General features: G+C 38.0%; 1 protein-coding gene across 3 annotated transcripts in view; it reads right to left on the reverse strand.

The window, feature by feature from the left end:
- Window positions 1–252: 252 nt before the first annotated feature.
- Window positions 253–17,795, reverse strand: part of Tmlhe (trimethyllysine hydroxylase, epsilon) — a 76,083-nt gene continuing 58,540 nt past the window's right edge. For 2 of the 3 annotated variants that reach the window (XM_051141688.1, XM_051141689.1), the window contains exons 6-8: window positions 8,528–8,764; window positions 1,040–1,178; window positions 253–389 (exon numbers count right to left, since the gene is read on the reverse strand). In XM_051141688.1, coding sequence (XP_050997645.1) covers window positions 258–389; window positions 1,040–1,178; window positions 8,528–8,764 — 508 coding nt within the window. In that variant the 3' untranslated portion in view covers window positions 253–257. The remainder of the gene's footprint in view (window positions 390–1,039; window positions 1,179–8,527; window positions 8,765–17,795) is intronic. The other variant, XM_051141690.1, reaches the window with a different exon arrangement.

The raw sequence follows: 17,795 nt of genomic DNA on the forward strand, positions 1-17,795 counted from the left end.
TAAGTAAGCACATATTATTAGTCAAATGAATTATAAAAGATGAAAATTTTTTACAAATGTTGCTATATCAGTATTTTATCATTTCTAGAACGTACTGCATTCTTATTTAGGTTCATGTTATAACTTTGGAAGACGGCTTACCATACTAGATGGCTGACATTAGATAGTTCAGAAGCCCCCTTTAATTAACAGGTTTCTCAGGGTTAGGGGAAAAGCTTCTGTTTTTTAGAATAGGAAGGTGATAATGAGAAGCAATTTTAAGCATGAAGCCCCAAGAGACGAGCAGTATTCAATACATCATCTCTTGTTAAATAGCAGCCACAGAGTTGACGGTAGCCAGTGAATGATTCCCTTCCATGAAGGACTCTCCAGTTGTCAATAAATAGTACCTGTGAATGTAAAAAAAAAAAAAAAAAAAAAAAAAGAGAGAGTAAACAATCACAACAAGGGCAAATCTTAGGTAATCTAAATCAGAAGAGATACCTGAAAGATACAGCTTTAGATTATTCTATGGGTTATATTTGATGAATATTTTTCTTTTGAAGTTAAGCAAGTTAAAGAGAAAATAAGATATGTCTAACCCTGTACCAGTCTAAATAGCAATTAAAAAGAAAATAGTTCAAAAACTTTGTGCTCTCAAGGAGCTTATACTCTTTGAGCAACTATCTTTTTTTTCAAAGTAAATAAAGACACTGGTTTCTCTGTAATCCTCAATTTATACTTTCTCAATTATGTTTTGTGAAAAGCTAAAGCTATTCTTTAGTTAGAGGAAATATCAAGATTTGAAAATGGAATCATTAAGTTGGAAGGATCCTACTTAAGTCCCTTAATCATTAAAATAAGAGTGTCTTGTGTCTAGAAATGGAGTAGTGCCTGCTTCCAATAATCTAAATGAATGGCTGGACCAGGGACAATACCTAGGACTTAAGAAAAAAATCATTTCCCTTTGTAATATGATGACACATATTAAAAACGTTCCATTCTTCACTGAGGTTGTATGGCAAATTTACTTGATGTCTTTATAGAGTTTGGGACCTACCTTTCCAGGCTTCAGTTTGACCCAAAGCTCATTCTCAGGCCTTCTCAACTCAGTTGTTAGGGTTCGGTGTGCTACATACCAACGATGGACAACATCATAAGGCACAGTGTTGATGACAGCCCGGTCATAGTTGTTGTACCTTATATGGAACCATGAGAAAAAAAAGATCCCTGACACATGATAAAGACATTTACTGTTTATTTAACTGTTTTAGATAATGTTTTCTCTGTGTTTACTGTTAGTTTCACACTTGAAATGACACTGAATCAAACCACTTTTAGGAATACAGCACCAGAGAAAGAAAATTCCACTGTCTGTTGGTCACATTTGCTTTTCTTTGGAGACTTTGAGGCAGAGAGTCAAAGTTAAGTTTCAGTTGATTTCTCCCATCTCAGGATATGGTTTTTTCCCCCACTTTTGTTTGTTTTGGTTTGTTTGTTTTTTAAGGATATGGGGTTTTATCTGAAGTGTGTTTCATGGAGTAAGTATTGGTTAAAGTGTAATGAAAGTATTCAGAAAAGAGTTGAGCCTTTTTTTCTCTCTCTCTCTCAAGACAAGGTTTCTCTGTGTAGCCCTGGCTATCCTGGACTTATTTTGTAGACCAGGCTGGCCTCAAACTCACAGAAATCCACCTGCCTCTGCCTCCCAAGTTCTGGGATTAAAGGCATGTGCTACCATCACACCAGGCAGATTTTGAGTTTTTTATATTAAACTCAATATAAGTTGAGGACTACATAAGTTGTATAAGCAATGCTATTTTAAAAAACAGAATGATTGTTCATAGCGGCCTTATTCATAATAGCCAGAAGCTGGAAACAGCCTAAGTGTCCCTCAGTAGAAGAGTGGATAAAGAAACTGTGGTACATTTACACTATGGAATACTACTCAGCTATTAAAAACAAGAAATTCCCAAAATTTGTGGACAAATGGATTGAACTAGAAATGATCATAATGAGCGAGTTAACCCAGAAGCAGAAAAAGTCAAATGGTATATACTCACTTATAACTGGACACTAGCCCAAGGCGCATGTCCCATGAAAGTCTTCACTTACCAGGAAAGTGGGTCAGAGGGGAGGACATCCTATTGGGACTCTAGGTGAGAGAAGCATGGGAGAATGGGGAAATAGAAGGATCCAGAGGGTCCTAGAAACCTACAAGAAGAACATTATGATGGACAGATCTGGGCCCAGGGGTCCCGCTTAAACTAAGGCACCAGCCAAGGACAATATGTGCAGTAAACTTTAAGCCCCTACCCAGATCTAGCCAATGGATAGGATGTTCTCCACAGTTGAGTGGAGAGTGGGATATGACTTTCACACAAACTCTGGTGCCTCACATTTGAACATGTCCCCTGGATGGGGAGACCTGGTGGCACTCAGAGGAAGGACAGCAGTCTACCAAGAAGAGACTTGATACCCTATGAGCATATACAGGGGGAGGTAATCCCCCTCAGGAACAGTCATAGGGGAGGGGAGTAAGGGGAAAAGTGGGAGAGAGGGAGGAATGGGAGGATACAAGGGATGGGATAACATTGAGATGTAATATAAATGAATTAATAAAAAAAGGAAAAAGATAAAAAACAAAAAACAGAATGAGTGCTGGGGATCAAGATGTAAAACTGTGAGCTCCATCTCCAGCACCAAGTTTGCCATGCTTACTGCTGTGATGAGAATGGAATAAACCTCTGAAACTTAAGGCAGTTCCAATTAAATGTTTTCCTTTATATATGTAAAAAACCAGAATGAGGCCGGGCATGGTGGCACACGCCTTTAATCCCAGCACTAGGGAAGCAGAGGCAGGTGGATCTCTGTGACTTTGAGGCCAGCCTGGTCTACAAAGCAAGTCCAAGACAGTCAAGGCTACACAGAGAGATCCTGTCTCAGGGAAAAAAAGAGAATGAGATTGTTCCACAAGTATTTCCCTTTGTGGAAAAAACCCTGCATATAACCCAGTAGGCAGCTTTACTCGTACATCTCCCTCCAGTCTTTTATTCATTCAATAATAGCGCCTGCTATTGCCAGGGGTTTATTAGGAAATAAATATGCAATAATGAACATAGAAGGCATTATTTGACATTTGGGGAAACTTATATCCTGTTGAGGATACAAAGATAATTTTAGCTAGTTTCAGATACAGTGACATGCATTTAAGGGTAACTAAAAATTTTTGGTTTTGAGTGCTAAAGGAATTTTTGGAGAAGTGACACTGGAAGAGGTACCTGTATAAATAGAAATCAAGTATATGACAAGCTGGAGGATGTATAGTCAAGGTAGAGAGACTAGCAAATACAGTGCCTCTGGAAAGAATTTTCTCATGTTTACAGACCAAGAAGCAGGCCAATATCTCTTTGAGATATTGATTAATCAGGAGATTATGATTGAGGAAGTAGCTAGGAGCAAGATTATATATGTAGTTATTCAAGGCATGGTAAGCCTTGGACTTTATCTATTTACCATGAGGACCACTGAAAAGTCTTTGCTAAGATGTTTTTCTGTTCAGATGTGGTACGCATACCTCTAATCATAGCACTAAGGAGGTAGAAGCAGGTAGTTCTCTTTCAGTTTGTGGCCATCCACAGCTACATAGTTTTACTCTGTCTAAAGGAAAACACAATGCATGTCTCCTTTGGATAAGGAAAATTAACACTTAACTGTAGTATACTATATACAGGAAAGCACACAAATAAATCTTGCTGAATTATCATTATGGTGTAACATTCATGTCACTACTAATGAGATATACCAATTATTGTGACACTCCTTCTCCTACCCAAGGGTAATTGTCATTCTGATTTCTATCACCGAACATTGTTTATAATAGTTTTTTATAAATGGATCCACATGGTATCTCAGCTTTTGTTTCTGGTGTCTTTCATTTAATATTGCAGTTATAAAATTCATCATTTAGTAGTGGTTACTCTTCACTGGTGCTGTATGAAACTTAACTGCATTATCATTCCATAATTCGTCCATTCTATTGTTAATGAACATTTGAGCTGTTTTCACTTTGGAATGATTATAAATAGTGCTTCCATGAACATTCTATTTTATATCTTGGTAAATGTAAGTATTCATTTTGCTTGGTATATATAAACTTAAGGATAGGATTTATGGCTTGTTTACTGTCAGATTTTAGTAGATATCACCAACATTCTTCCTTTTAAAAGAAAAAAAGGTTCTCTTCAAGATATCACATGACATTTGTTGGGTTTAGTACATAGCATGAACAAAACATATTCTTTTTTCTGATATGAGAAATAAACACCTGCTTAGTGGGCCTCACAAGACTACTATCGCAGAATCAAATGAAAGATCACAATAAATAGTGCTTTCTTTCAGGCTTTTAGGAGTCCATGTTCATATGAGGAAGACAGTGAGGAATCAGTATTCAATAGGGTATTGATAATCAATGCCATTCTAGAAAGTTCCAGTTCTATATATTTGGTATCTGTATAAATACTATTTCATTGGCTTATTTTACCATCCTAGAAGGAAAACTGTTATTATCCCCCTTTTACACATATGGCAACTGAAACTTGGAAAGAGTAAATCTGTGACAGCTTTCTATTTTAGGTAGTTGGATCTCTCTAATATTTTACTTGTTGTTGATAGCAGCATGCAGAAAGAATTATCCAATTCCTGTGAACACTTGCTCATAGGGCTATCCTAAAAAGTATCTATAATAACAGCTAAAAATAATACAAGTGACAACACTAAGTACTGGCAAGGACTTGTAGCAGATGCAACTTTTTTCTTTTTTATTAATTTATTCAGATTACAACTCAATTGTTCTCCCATCACTCGAATCCTCCCGTTCCTCCTACCCTCCCACCCCCACCCTATTACCCTCCCTTAGGTCCATGCCTGAGGGAGATCTCCTCCTCCACTTTATGGTCGCAGGCTAACAAGTCTCCTCTTGGTAGCCTGCTTATTCTTTCTTTGAGTGCCACCAGGGCTCCCCACCAAGGGGAGGTCATCAAATATGGGGCACCAGAGTTCATGTCTAAGTCAGTCTGTGCTCTCCGTATAACTGTGGAGAATGTCCTGTCCATTGGGTAGATCAGAGCAGGGGTTCGATGTTTACTGCTTGTATTGTCCTTGGTTAGTGCAATAGTTTGAGCAGACCCCCTGGGCCCTGATCCACCCATTATGATGTTCTTCTTGTAGGTTTCTAGGACCCTCTGGGTCCTTCTTGATTGGGACAGATGTGAGGACATCCTACTGGGACTCTAGGTAAGAGAGATATAGGAGATGGGGAAACAGCTGCAACTTTTATCCTTAAGAAGGTGTATAATAGTACAAGTAGTTTGGTAGAACATGTTATTTGCTGAAACTAAACATGCCTGGACTCTATGATATGTCAGTTCTAGTCTGTGATGATTAACACTGATTATCAACTTAACAGAATCTAGAATTACCTACAAGACAAAAACTTCTGGCCAAGTCTCTGAGGGAGTTTCCAGAGAAGCCTATTTGAGTAAGGAGGCCCCACCCTGAATGTAGGTGGCACCAATCCATGGGCCAAAGCCTTGGATTGGAAACAAAGGAGAAAGTGAGCTGAGTGACAGCATTCATATCTATTTGATTCCTGACTGTTGGTTATAACCTGCTACCAACTATGTAACTCTCCAACTATAAGCAAGAATAAACCCTTCTTTCCCTGAATTGCTTTTGTTGGGTATTTTGTCATAACAATGAGAAAAGTAACTAATACACATTCCTATGTATTTATTTGATTGAAATGAAAATATGTATTCAAAAAAGTATTTTTACAGGGATTTTTATAGAAATTTCAATCATAATGAAACCAAACTATAAACAACTTGATATAGTTATTTTTAAATTTAAAGAAAGAAACAAACAAGCAGTGGGGTGCATATGCAGGGGCTGACTGGAAAACAGAAAGGTACTTCCTCTATTGAGGACATTATTTTATGTATTGATATAGATTCATGTCACAGAAGTACATACATACATTTATATTTAACATTTAAATACATCACTATGTGTCCTTTTAACTTGAAAACAAAAAGGTACAAAACCATATTGAGCTCTATTTTATATAGACATTAAAGTATTTTAGTGCAGAATATAGTCATATCTGTAATATTCTTTAAAATATTTAAAAGATATGATTAACTGATGGGTGGATAGATGCTGTCTTAGGGTTTCTATTGCTGTGTTGAAACACCATGATCAAAACAACTTGTGGAAGAAAGGGTTCATTTTGTCTCAACTTTGACATTATAGCTCATTATCAAAGGAAGTCAGGATAGGAATACAAACAGGGCAGTAACCTAGGAGCAGGAACTGAAGTGAGAGTTCATGGAGGGGTGCAGCTTACTGGTTTGCTCTTCATGGCTTGCTCAGCCAGCTTTCTTATAGAATCCAAGACCACCAGCCCAGGGGTAGCTGGATCAAAAATGGGCTGGGCCATCCCACATCAATCATTAACTTAAAAATGCTCTCAAGCTTGCCTACAGGCCAATGCTATGGAAGCATTTTCTCAATTGAGGTCCCTCCTCTAAGATGAATTCTAGCTTGTGTCAAGTTGACATAAAAACTAACCATGGCAGGTGGATAGAGAAATGGAGCTTTCCGTAATATAACAAGACTAGTAATACCTTAAAGGTGGAGTGTAGGTGGCAGGCTGAGGTTTCCCCACATTAAATGATTCTGATTTTACCACTGGTTAAGGTGTTCATAATAAAATGTTACACATATTTCTTATTTTGTATGGTGGATATATAAGAGACGACTGAGGGAGTATTTCTGGGAAACAAGAAAAAGGAATTACTACTGACACAATTCCTTCTACCTACCAGGGTAAAGAACAGAGATGGCAACTTATTTTTAACACTGGGTATGGTAGATATTATTATTGAAAATCAAAAACTCATGATAAATAGGTTAAACAATTTGGTCAAGGCCGTAAATCATTGTGTGATAGCTAGGATTTGACCCTTTCTGTACTACATCAAGTTACCTTTTGCAGCTCTCTTCAAGCTGCCTCTGTACTCCATATCTCTTTCCTTATTTTCTCCTAGTATTTATTATCATTTGATATGCTATATATTTGATTTAAAAAATAAAATAGCCCCTTTTATGAGAAGAGAATTCTGTGACAGCCATGATTTTCTCACAACTATATCTCTGGAATAAAAAACAGTGCCTGTGTCTTTGTAGATACACAAGAAGTATTTGTTGAAGAACAATGCACTGTAGAAGTAAAATATTAAAAAAAAATGGCCACAACATGGAAAATAACTTAAACCTAAAGCAATGCAGTATATTTTAGGTAGAATTTGTGTAGAAAAGACAAGCTGTATGAGTTGAAGCTACAACAGTAAGAAGGGGTCAAGCCATTTAGAATTGTGTAAGTTATAAGAATAATGGGTTCTTTGGAAGATACTGAGTGGATGTAGGATCTTTTTGTTTGTTCGTTAGTCTTCTGTTTGTTTGTTTTTTGAGACAAGGTTTTTCTGTGTAACAGCCCTGGCTATCCTGGAACTAACTCTGTAGACTATGCTGGCCTGACTCTGCCTCCCAAATGCTGGCATTAAAGGCATGCACCACCATTTCTCACCTTGGATGCAGGATCTTAAGAGGAGAAAGAAAAAGTAAGATTTGTTTTTCAAAAAATTACCTTAGGGCCAGTGAGATGGCTCAGCAGGTAAAGGGACTTGCTGTACAAGTATTTATACAATATATGGTATATAATATATATTATATTTACGTTACAAATACTATAACATACATACAAATGCCTGACTTTGATTTCTTTTTTAAATTTGTTTTGAGACAGAGATTCTCTGTATAACAGCCCTGGCTGTTCTGGAACTCACTTTGTAGAGCAGGCTGGCCTCAAACTCTCAGAGATCTGCCTGCCTCTGACTTCCAAGTACTGGAATTAAAGGCGTGTCTGGCTTGACTTTGATTTCTTGAGCCAATGCTGAGAACCAACCCCTGAAAAGTGTTCCTTGACCCTCACACATGTGAAATGGCATATATATATATATATATATATATATATATATATATATATGTCCTCACACATAAATAAAAATTTAAAATATTTCTCTAGCTATAGCACACAAAATGGATAAAAGGTGGGTAAGGGTGAAATCAACTGTATTGCATAGAAGTGATAGTGGTTTCACACAAAAAGTGGTATTGTGGATAGAAAGCACTGGCTACTTTGAGAAAATTTTAGTAGGTGAACCTAGCTAGATTGGTTGCATAGTGTGAGGAAGATAGACAAGTTGAAGGTGGCTTTTAGTCTTTTATTTGGGCAATTTGGTGGATATATCATTCAATGAAAAATGAGTGAATATCTAGCAAAGTAAGCTTAAGGTGGGTGGAGCCTATGAGGTAGATTTGAATATGATACTATAAGACAGCCAAATGATGGTTTCAGGAGATAGTTGGATACACTAGTCAAAAGATAGGATAAATGTATCACATGGGAGAATAGTTGTTTGGTACTCACCTGATCAAATACAGCTCTTTATTCCATGGGTAGATATTTAAGACTGGTCCAACCCCAATCATGTGGTTGTGACAGTCTCCAACATTTTCAATATATTCATGCTTCAGTGGCACTTTGCTGAGGAGTTCAAATTCCTCGGGTGCTTTCTGAAGTACTTGCTGTGCTGCATAGAATCCATCCACTAACAGTGTCCTGCCACCTGTTCCTTCATGCTTAAGACAATGAAATACTTGAATGCTAAAGAAAACAAAGCAAATTCTTCTGTTCAGTGGATAAAAAGAAAATATTGAATTTCTAGCATATTATATCAGAAATTATATATCAGAAACCTACTTTGGCAATTTTAATGAAGAAAGAAATCCCAATTCCTAATTGATTTTCCCTCACAGAAAGTTGTGCTTTTAAAATCTTAATGTTACTACACATTTATTTCAAAGATGTATACTATATGTTAGGGGATATATATGCCAGGGAAGACTTGGGAATATAGACATGAAGAAGATGTGGAGCTGACAAGGAAAGCCCTCTTAAGTGCTAGGATTACAGGCATGTCAGCACACATTGATGATGCCAGTGCTGGGGATGGAGCCCTGGGCTTTGTGCATGGTGGGCATACATTCTACCAATTGAGCTACGTCTCAAAACAATAACAGTTGTTTTACTTATCTGTGTAGAGGGGGTGTGGGTTTATGTGCCAATGCACACAAGGGTAGATGACATATGCCTGTAATCCTAGCACTTAAGAGGGCTTTCCTTGTCAGCTCCATAGTGAATTTGAGGCCAGTCTGGGCTACATGGGACCCTGTCTAAACAAAACAAATAGAAAAAACCCCCACCACCAAAAAAATTCCTACCTTTCTTTAATAAACTCTACTTTTGTTTCACAGAAAAAGTCATTTTAAAAGTTGGGAACAAAGATGATAAACCAACTTGGAAAAACCAGGTACACAATGATGTATAGGCAAGAATCAAGACCAACTCTAAGTTTCTAACTTGGGCAACTTTAAAGATGATAGTGATGTTTACTACGATGGAACACAGACAGACATGCAAGAATATTTGAAGCTAAGAGCCAGAGATAAGAGAAAATATGAGGGAGGACTACCTTTCTGGGCCTGGGTTACCTCAATCTATGTAATATTTTCTATTATCATCCATTTACCTATAATTTCATTCATTCATTTTTCTTTACAGTCAAATAGTTTTCCATTGTGAATATTTACCACATTTTCATTATTTATTCTTTGGTTACAGGACATTTAGGTTGTTTCTATTTCATAGCTATTGTGACTAGAGCAGCAATGAACATGGTTGAGCAAGAAATATCTGTGGAATAGGATGTTGAGTCTTGTGGATATATGCCAAAGAGTACTACAGCTGGATATGGTAGATTTGTTTTTACCTTTTTCAGGATTCTCCACACTGATTACAGAGAGGCTGGATCAGTTGGCAATTTCACAAAGAGTGAATGTGGGTTCCTTTTCCCCTAAATTCTCTCAGGCATTTGTTGTGGGTCATTTTATTGACTGGTCATTCTGACTGGAATAAGGTAAAATCTCAAAGTTTTTCTAAATTCACATTTCCTTAAATGCTGGTTAGTTTTATGCTGTTACATAACCTAGAATGATTGGAGAAGAGGAAATATCAACTGAAAAAAAAAAAAACCTCCATAAGATTGGTCTGTAGGCAAGTCTATGGGGGCTATTTCTTGCTTAATGATTGTTGTGGGAGGTGCCAGACCATTGTGGGTGGTACTACTTGAGGGTAGATAGGTAGGTCCTAAGGTAATATAAGAAAACAAACTGAAGAAGCATGGAGGAGCAAGTCAGTAAGTAGCACTTATCCATGGCCTCTTCCTCAGTTCCTGCTTCCAGATTCATGTATCGAGTTCCTGCCCTGATTTTTCTTGATGGTGAACTATAAGCTGGAAGATAAAATAAACCCGTTTATCTTCAAGTTACTTTTGGTCATGGTGTTTTATCAGAATAACAAAAACTCTAAGGCAGAAGACAAACATTTTTTGAGACATTTCTTAATCACTTTTTTTTTCCTTTTGGGAACTCTCTGTTCAGATCTATAGTTCTATGCACTTTTAAGACTTGTGTTCTTTGTTTTTTTGACTGTTTTTTGACTTCTTTATCTATTCTGAATATTAATCATCTGTTAGATGTATAGATGGTAAAAATTCTCTCTCATTCTGATGCTTCCTTTTTACTTGATTGTTTATTTAGCTGTGCAGAAGCGTTTTAGTTATTTTTTAAAGCTTATCTATTCACTTTACATGCTGAATTCAACCACTTCCTTCCTCTCCTCTCCCACCCTGCCACCCTCTTCCTCCTCTCCCCATCCTCTTCTCAGGAAAGTGGAGCTCCCCCATATTAAACCTCCCCAGCACATCAACTCACACCAGGACTGAGTATATTCTCTTCTGCTGAGGCTGTGCAAGGCAGCCATGACATGGGAAAGTGATTGAAAAGCAGGCAACATGGTCCATGTCAGAAACAACCCCCTCTCCACTTGCTAGAGGACCTACTTGAAGACCAAGATGCCTGTTGGCTACATCTATGTATGGGGCCTTGGTCCTGTCCATGTATTGTCCTTGGTTGGAGCTTCAGTCTCCACAAGCCCCTCTGGGCCCTGGTTAGTTGGCTTTGTTGGTCTTCTTGTGGAGCTCCTGTCCCCTCTGAGTCCTTCTTTCCTTCCCCCAACTCTTCCACAAGACCTCCTGAACTCCTCATAATGTTCGGTTCTGGGTCTCTGTATCCATCAACTGCTGGGTGGAGACACCCAGAGGACAGCTATGCTAGGCTCCTGTCTGTAAGCATAGCAGAGTATCATTAATAGTGTCAGGGGTTGGCTCTTTACTGAGGGGTGAGTCTCAGGTTGGGCCAGACATTGATTAGACAGTCCCTTAATCTCTGCTCCCTCTTTATCCCCGAACTTCTTGTAGGCAGGGTAAATTTTGGGTTAAAGATTTTGTGGGTTTGTTGGTATTCCCCTCCCTCTACTAGCAGTCCTGCCTGGCTAGGAGATGGCCACTTCAGTCTCCATGTCCCCCATTGCTAGGAGTCTCAGCTAGAGTCATCTCCATAGCCTCCCAGGAGCCTACTCTGTCACAGGTCTCCAGCATGCCTCAGAGATGGCCCCCACCTTGGTTTCCCTTCCCTCTCCCAGCCCTCTCACCTCCCACCCCCATTCTTCCCACATCTGATCCTCATCCTCATTTCCTTCCCTATACCACCCATCTCTTAGCTATTTCTCCTGTCTATTTTTTCCCTTCTGTGTGAGATTCAAGCAGCCTCCTTTGGGCCTTCCTTGCTACTTAGTTTCTTTGGGTCTGTGAACTGTAGTATGTTTATCCTGTATTATATGATTAATATCCACTTATAAGTATCTTTCTGTATCTGGGTTACCTCACTCAGGATGATCTTTTCTAGTTCTATCAAACATCTAGGTTGTTTCCCGATTCTGGCCACTACAAATAAGGTTGCTATGAACATTGCTGGGCAAATGTCCTTGTTGTATGGTGGAGCATCTTTCAGGTATATGCCCAGGAGTGGAATAGCTGGGTCTTGAGGTAGCCCTATTCCTAATTTTCTGAGAAAGCACCATATTGATTTCCAAAGTGGTTGTATAAGTTTGCACTCCCGCAAGCAATGGAGGAGTGTTCTCCTTGTTCCACATCGCCAGCATATGCTGGCACTTGAATTTTTGATCTTAGCCATTCTGATGAGTTTAAGATGGAATCTGAGGGTGCATTTCTCTGATGACTAAGGACACTGAGTATTTCTTTAAGTGTTTCTTCGCCGTTAGATATTCCTCTGTTGAGAAGTCTTGGTTTATCTTGGTAGCCCATTTTTGGTACCCCATTTTTAATTGGATTATTTGGTTTATTGGTATTTAACTTAAGTTCTTTATATATTTTGGATATTAGCCCTCGTCTGATGTAGGATTGGTGAAGATCTTTTCTCAATCTGTAGGCTGCCATCTTGTTCTGTTGATAGTGTTCTTTGCCTTACAGAAGCTTTTTTAGTTTCATGAGGTCTCATTTATTAATTGATGATCTTAGTGCCAGAGCCGTTGGTGTTTTGGTCAGGAAGCTGTCTTCTGTGCCAGTGAGTTCCAGACTTTTCTCCCACTTTTTCTTCTAATAGATTTAATGTGTCTGGTTTTATGTTGAGGTTTTTGATACACTTGGACATTACTTTTGTGCAGGGTGATAGATATGGATCTATTTGCATTTTTCTACATGCAGACATCCAGTTAGGCCAGCATCATTTGTTGAAGATGCTATCTTTTTTCCATTGTATGGTTTTGGCTTTTTGTCAAAAAGCAAGTGCCTATAGAAATGTGGGTTTATTTCTGTGTCTTCGATTCAATTCCATTGATAATGTCATTGTTTCTATGCCAGTTCCATGCAGTTTTTATTACTATTGCTCTGTAGTATATCTTGAAATCAGGGGTGGTAATACCTATAGAAGTTTTTATTGTACAGAATTCTTTTTGCTATCCTAAGTCTTTAATTTTCTATATAAAGATGAGAATTGCCCTTTCAAGGTCTGTAAAGAATTGTGTTGGCATATTGGTGAGAATTGCATTGAAGCTGTAGATGGCTTTTGGTAAGATGGCCATTTTTACTATAGTAATCCTATCTATCCATGAGCATGGGAGATCTTTCCATCTTCTGATATCTTCTTCAATTTCTTTCTGCAAAGACTTGAAGTTCTTGTCTTACAGGTCTTAAATATTCTTGTGCATTTTAGTTTTATGAGCTCCCACTTGTCAATTGTTGGCCTTAATTCTTGGGTAACTGGAGTCCTATTCAGAAATTCCTTTTCTACATTGATAATATATAGAGTATTACCTATCTTTTATTCTAGCAGTTTGAGTGTTTCAGGTTTCACATTGGGTTTTTTAAAAATCTATTTGGAATTTGTATTTTGGCAAGATGATAGATATGGGTCTAGGGAAATAGCAAGGTGCAAGTGATTTCAAAGGGGGGAGTATGGGGTAAAACAGGGAAGAGTTTAATTGTCATCAAAGAGATCAATTTAGAAAGAGAGAGTAAAAAATAAATAATGTTGGAAATATCAATTGGTTATCCAATATCAAATGGCTATCCCTGAGAACATACATACAAGTAACATTGTAAAGACTGAGAATATTTTATTTATATATATGCATACAACAGCTATTAATTTAAAAAAGAAGCTATGAGTTTGAAAGAGGGAGTGAAGGAATATATGGGTGGGGGTTGAAGGGAGGAAAGGGAAGGGAGAAGTGATGTAAAAAATAAAAGAAAACCAAAAATTGAATGCCTTAAGAAATCTTACTGTAATTTATCCACCTAAAATAACACATAGCACATATAAATCTATGTGTATACATAGAAATATATAGTTTAAATGAAGTTATCCTATTTGGGATAACAATATTCCTTCCAAGAGACATTGACTAACAAAAACCCCAGTACCAGACATGAGAAACCCCCTTTGGAGTTGTTTGTCAGGGGTGCCCAAGAAACTCCCAACACAATATAGGGTATTCTTTTTGCTTTTAGTTGCCTTCCTGAGGATGAGAATAAGTCCCTATTGCTGAAGATACCATGTACTTTAGACATAAGGTGCTATGCAAGCTTTCAAGGGAGGGAATCAATCAATAGTTCTATCATGTTATCACATCCATGAAACATGAGAATGACCATGATGGCACAATAGCCTTAAGGGTACAATAGTGACACATATCTTGGTTGTAACCAACAGCTTTTGAATTATATTTAAGGCTTGCTCAACAGGAGGAAAATCATAGCTGTCACTTGAAATTTAGTCAACCACTCAAGGTTATTGTGGTCATGGATCTTAGAGGGGAACCTACTATTACCCCTTTACTAAAGTAACAGAATTCCTAACTACATTCTAAATATTATTGATTTACCCACAGGTAAGTGTGGCTCTCACACTATCACAAAACAAAAACAAAAGAAAAAACTTCTTTTTGCAACAGATAGAAACTATTACAGAAAAGCACAACCAGTGAAAATGCATAGAAAAATGATCATGGGATGCCCAATCCCAGTTGATGCATACACAATACAATTCCTGTACCTAAAGGCTCAGGCATTCATTGTAGAAGAGGTGAGAGGAGGCAGAAAAGCTGTAAGAGCCAGAAAACCAAGAAATTTGCTGTGAGATTATGCCGTCTATATAGTGTCACCTCTTATTCACAGAGAAACTTTGCCCATGATACCTCAACAATATGGCTTCCTAATTAAGGCTTGAAGGAGAAAAACAGCATTAGATATGCTAACATGGAAGAGGGAAATATTCATGGGTTCCTAACCCTAAATAAAGAAGTATAGGCAACTAAAGAATGCTGAGAGCAGGTGAAATACTTTTCTTCATGGATGAGCTGCTTAATTGGTTTATCCAATACTAAGTGGTTGTCTAGTACTAGAATCATGTACATACAAACAACACTGGACAGCTGAGCAGGTTGTAGTTCTATATTCAGGTGTATGTGTTAGTTAGTATTTAATTTGGGGCTCACTGTTCCAGGGAGTTAAAGCCCATGATCATCATGGTAGGAGGCATGGCACCAGGCAGGAAGTATGTTGCTAAGAATTTACATCTTGATGCACAAACACAACACACACACACACACACACACACACACACACACGAGAGAGAGAGAGAGAGAGAGAGAGAGAGAGAGAGAGAGAGAGAGAGAGAGAGAGAGAGAGAATGAGAGCTAGGTAATTAGGAATGGCTTTTTAAAATCTCAAATTACACCCCAATAACACACTTCCTCCAACAAAGCCACATCCTGAATCCTTCCTAAGCAGTTGCACCAACTGGGGACCAAGTATTCAAATTAAATTAGCCTATGGGGTGGGCATTCTCATTCAAACTAGCACATTGCTTATGTAATAATAACAAAAAGAGGTTGTGGCTTCAATTGGCGTGAGGTACAGCAGAGCCATTAAAGGCAGAAAAGGAAGAGGAAACTGTAATTATATTTTCCTACAAAATTTAATAGCAATTTAATGAAATGTAAAAAATATACCACAAAGTAAAGCAAGCAATAAATATAAGGAAAGATAAAGAAATAAAATCAAGAAGAATATAAAACAAATACAATTAAAATAAGAAATTTCTGATTATATTGAACTTTCTGTAAAACTTCTGTGTTTGGGTTATTTAGTAGCCACTTAAAAATGTTTAACTCAGAAGAGAAGTAGATTTTGTGGTCTGTAGGTGATAAAAGCAACAAAATGGAGGAAGTCATTTGGATTATCTTAAGTATGAAAGCCTTGAGGAACAGTAATTATTTCCTTATAAAACTCATTACTATTTATAACAAACATCAATAAAATTTATATTAAAATACATTGAGATTACATTTCACTTCATTAAGAGTAGCTAATCAAGAAAACAAGATTCTAGCATGAAATAGGGAGAGGTTCATGAACTCCTAGCCTTAACTGAAGAGCTATGGACAACTGATGGTTTCTAGGTGAGGAAGAGTCAGTTTTCTTTAATGGTGTGGTTCTTGGCTCTGCTCCAGTGGATGCCTCTGCTACAAGAGTATATGAACAACACAAATTTGAGTTAAAGCCATGAAAATGGGTTTTAGGGAGTCAGGGGTGGATCATGGAGGAGTTGGAAGTGATAAAAATCTAAAGCATTAATACAGTGATTTTTTTTTTAAAAAAGAGAAAATAACAAATGTGGTGAGGATGAGTGAAAAAGGAGCTCTCATAACTACAGCTTGGAATGTAGATTAGTGCAGTCACTATGAAAATCATTGTGGAGGCCCCTCAGAAAACTAAAATACAGAAACTACCATATAATCTAGTTATATCAGAAAGACTAATATGGCATGCCTTTGCTTATATGTGGATATTATCTGTTAATTCAATGATAACCAAACTATAATCCATACAACCACAGAGGAGGATGACAGAGGGAATATGGAGAGACATGGCTAAAATTAAGAGCCATTTGAGGGGAAGTATAGAAACCTAATACAGTAGAAACGTCATATATATGTGTGATCTAGAGGAAATTGGGGGAGACAAATCCAACTGGCCATCTCTTGTCAACAAATAAAGCGTCCAGTACTGGGAATGGGTTACACAAAATTGAGTTGTTAGTCTAAGAGGTCTCATGGGAATCCACAAACAACCCAGGCTATTGCCAAGACAATAAATAGGTGGTTCTCCATAAACTGACAGCAAGGCCTTATTGCTGAAGTTAACACCTACAGAACTGTTCAAACATGGAGAAGCTGAGCTGATGCCTACATAGAGCCTTCACACCTACTAACTAGTGTTCACGGTACTGGAAAGTACTCTGCATGCTACCAAATGAGAAAGATAAACACTAACCCAGCTACAACACCTCCCATCTACAATGGTGCCCTGCTTGAAAGATAAGCTAGGGCAATGGTGGCACAAAGCTTGTGGGAGTAACCAACCAATATCTGATTTGACTTAAGGTCCACACCACAAAATGGAACCCATACCAGACACTGCTTGGATGACCAAAAATCTGAGACTAGATAGCCCAGGGACCTGGGATAAAACCACATACTACTGTTCTACTAAATGAGTGTAGCGATAAAATGACTCTTAATAACAGTATGTTATACTAATAGTTCAGGGCCTTATTTAGCAATAATCAGAGATGCTTACTCTTACAGCAGATGGGAACAAATACAGAGACCCACTGTCAGACATTATGCAGAGAGTGAGAGACCTTGGAACACTCAGCCCTAAAGGGGATGTCTCCATCAAATTCCTCCCCTTAGAACTCAGGGAACCTTGTAGAAAAAGAGACAGAAAGAGTGTAAGAGCCAGAATAGATGGAGGCCACCAAGAAAACAAGTCCCTCTAAATTAACATGATCAAAACACATATAGACTCAAAGAACCTGAGATAGCACACACCCTGCATGGGTCTGCACCAGGTCCTTGATGTATGTATTATGGCTTCCTTGCAGAAGAGGAGACAGAAAGAGTGTAAGAGCCAGAGGACATGGAGGACACCAAGGGAAATAAGGCCTTCTAAATCAATAAGACTGGTGCACATATGAGCTCACAGAGGATGAGGCAGCACACACAGGGCCTGCATGTGTCTGCACCAGATGAGGTCCTAGGGCTGAAAGGAGAAGTAGGCACATGTCCCCATTCCTAACCCCACTTGACAACCACTTGCAAATAAGAAATTAGTTTGTTCCAAGGGACTCTCACTGGGCAAACAAACTACTCT

The sequence above is a fragment of the Acomys russatus genome, chromosome X, assembly GCF_903995435.1.
Source record: "Acomys russatus chromosome X, mAcoRus1.1, whole genome shotgun sequence".
Classification (NCBI taxonomy): domain Eukaryota; kingdom Metazoa; phylum Chordata; class Mammalia; order Rodentia; family Muridae; genus Acomys; species Acomys russatus.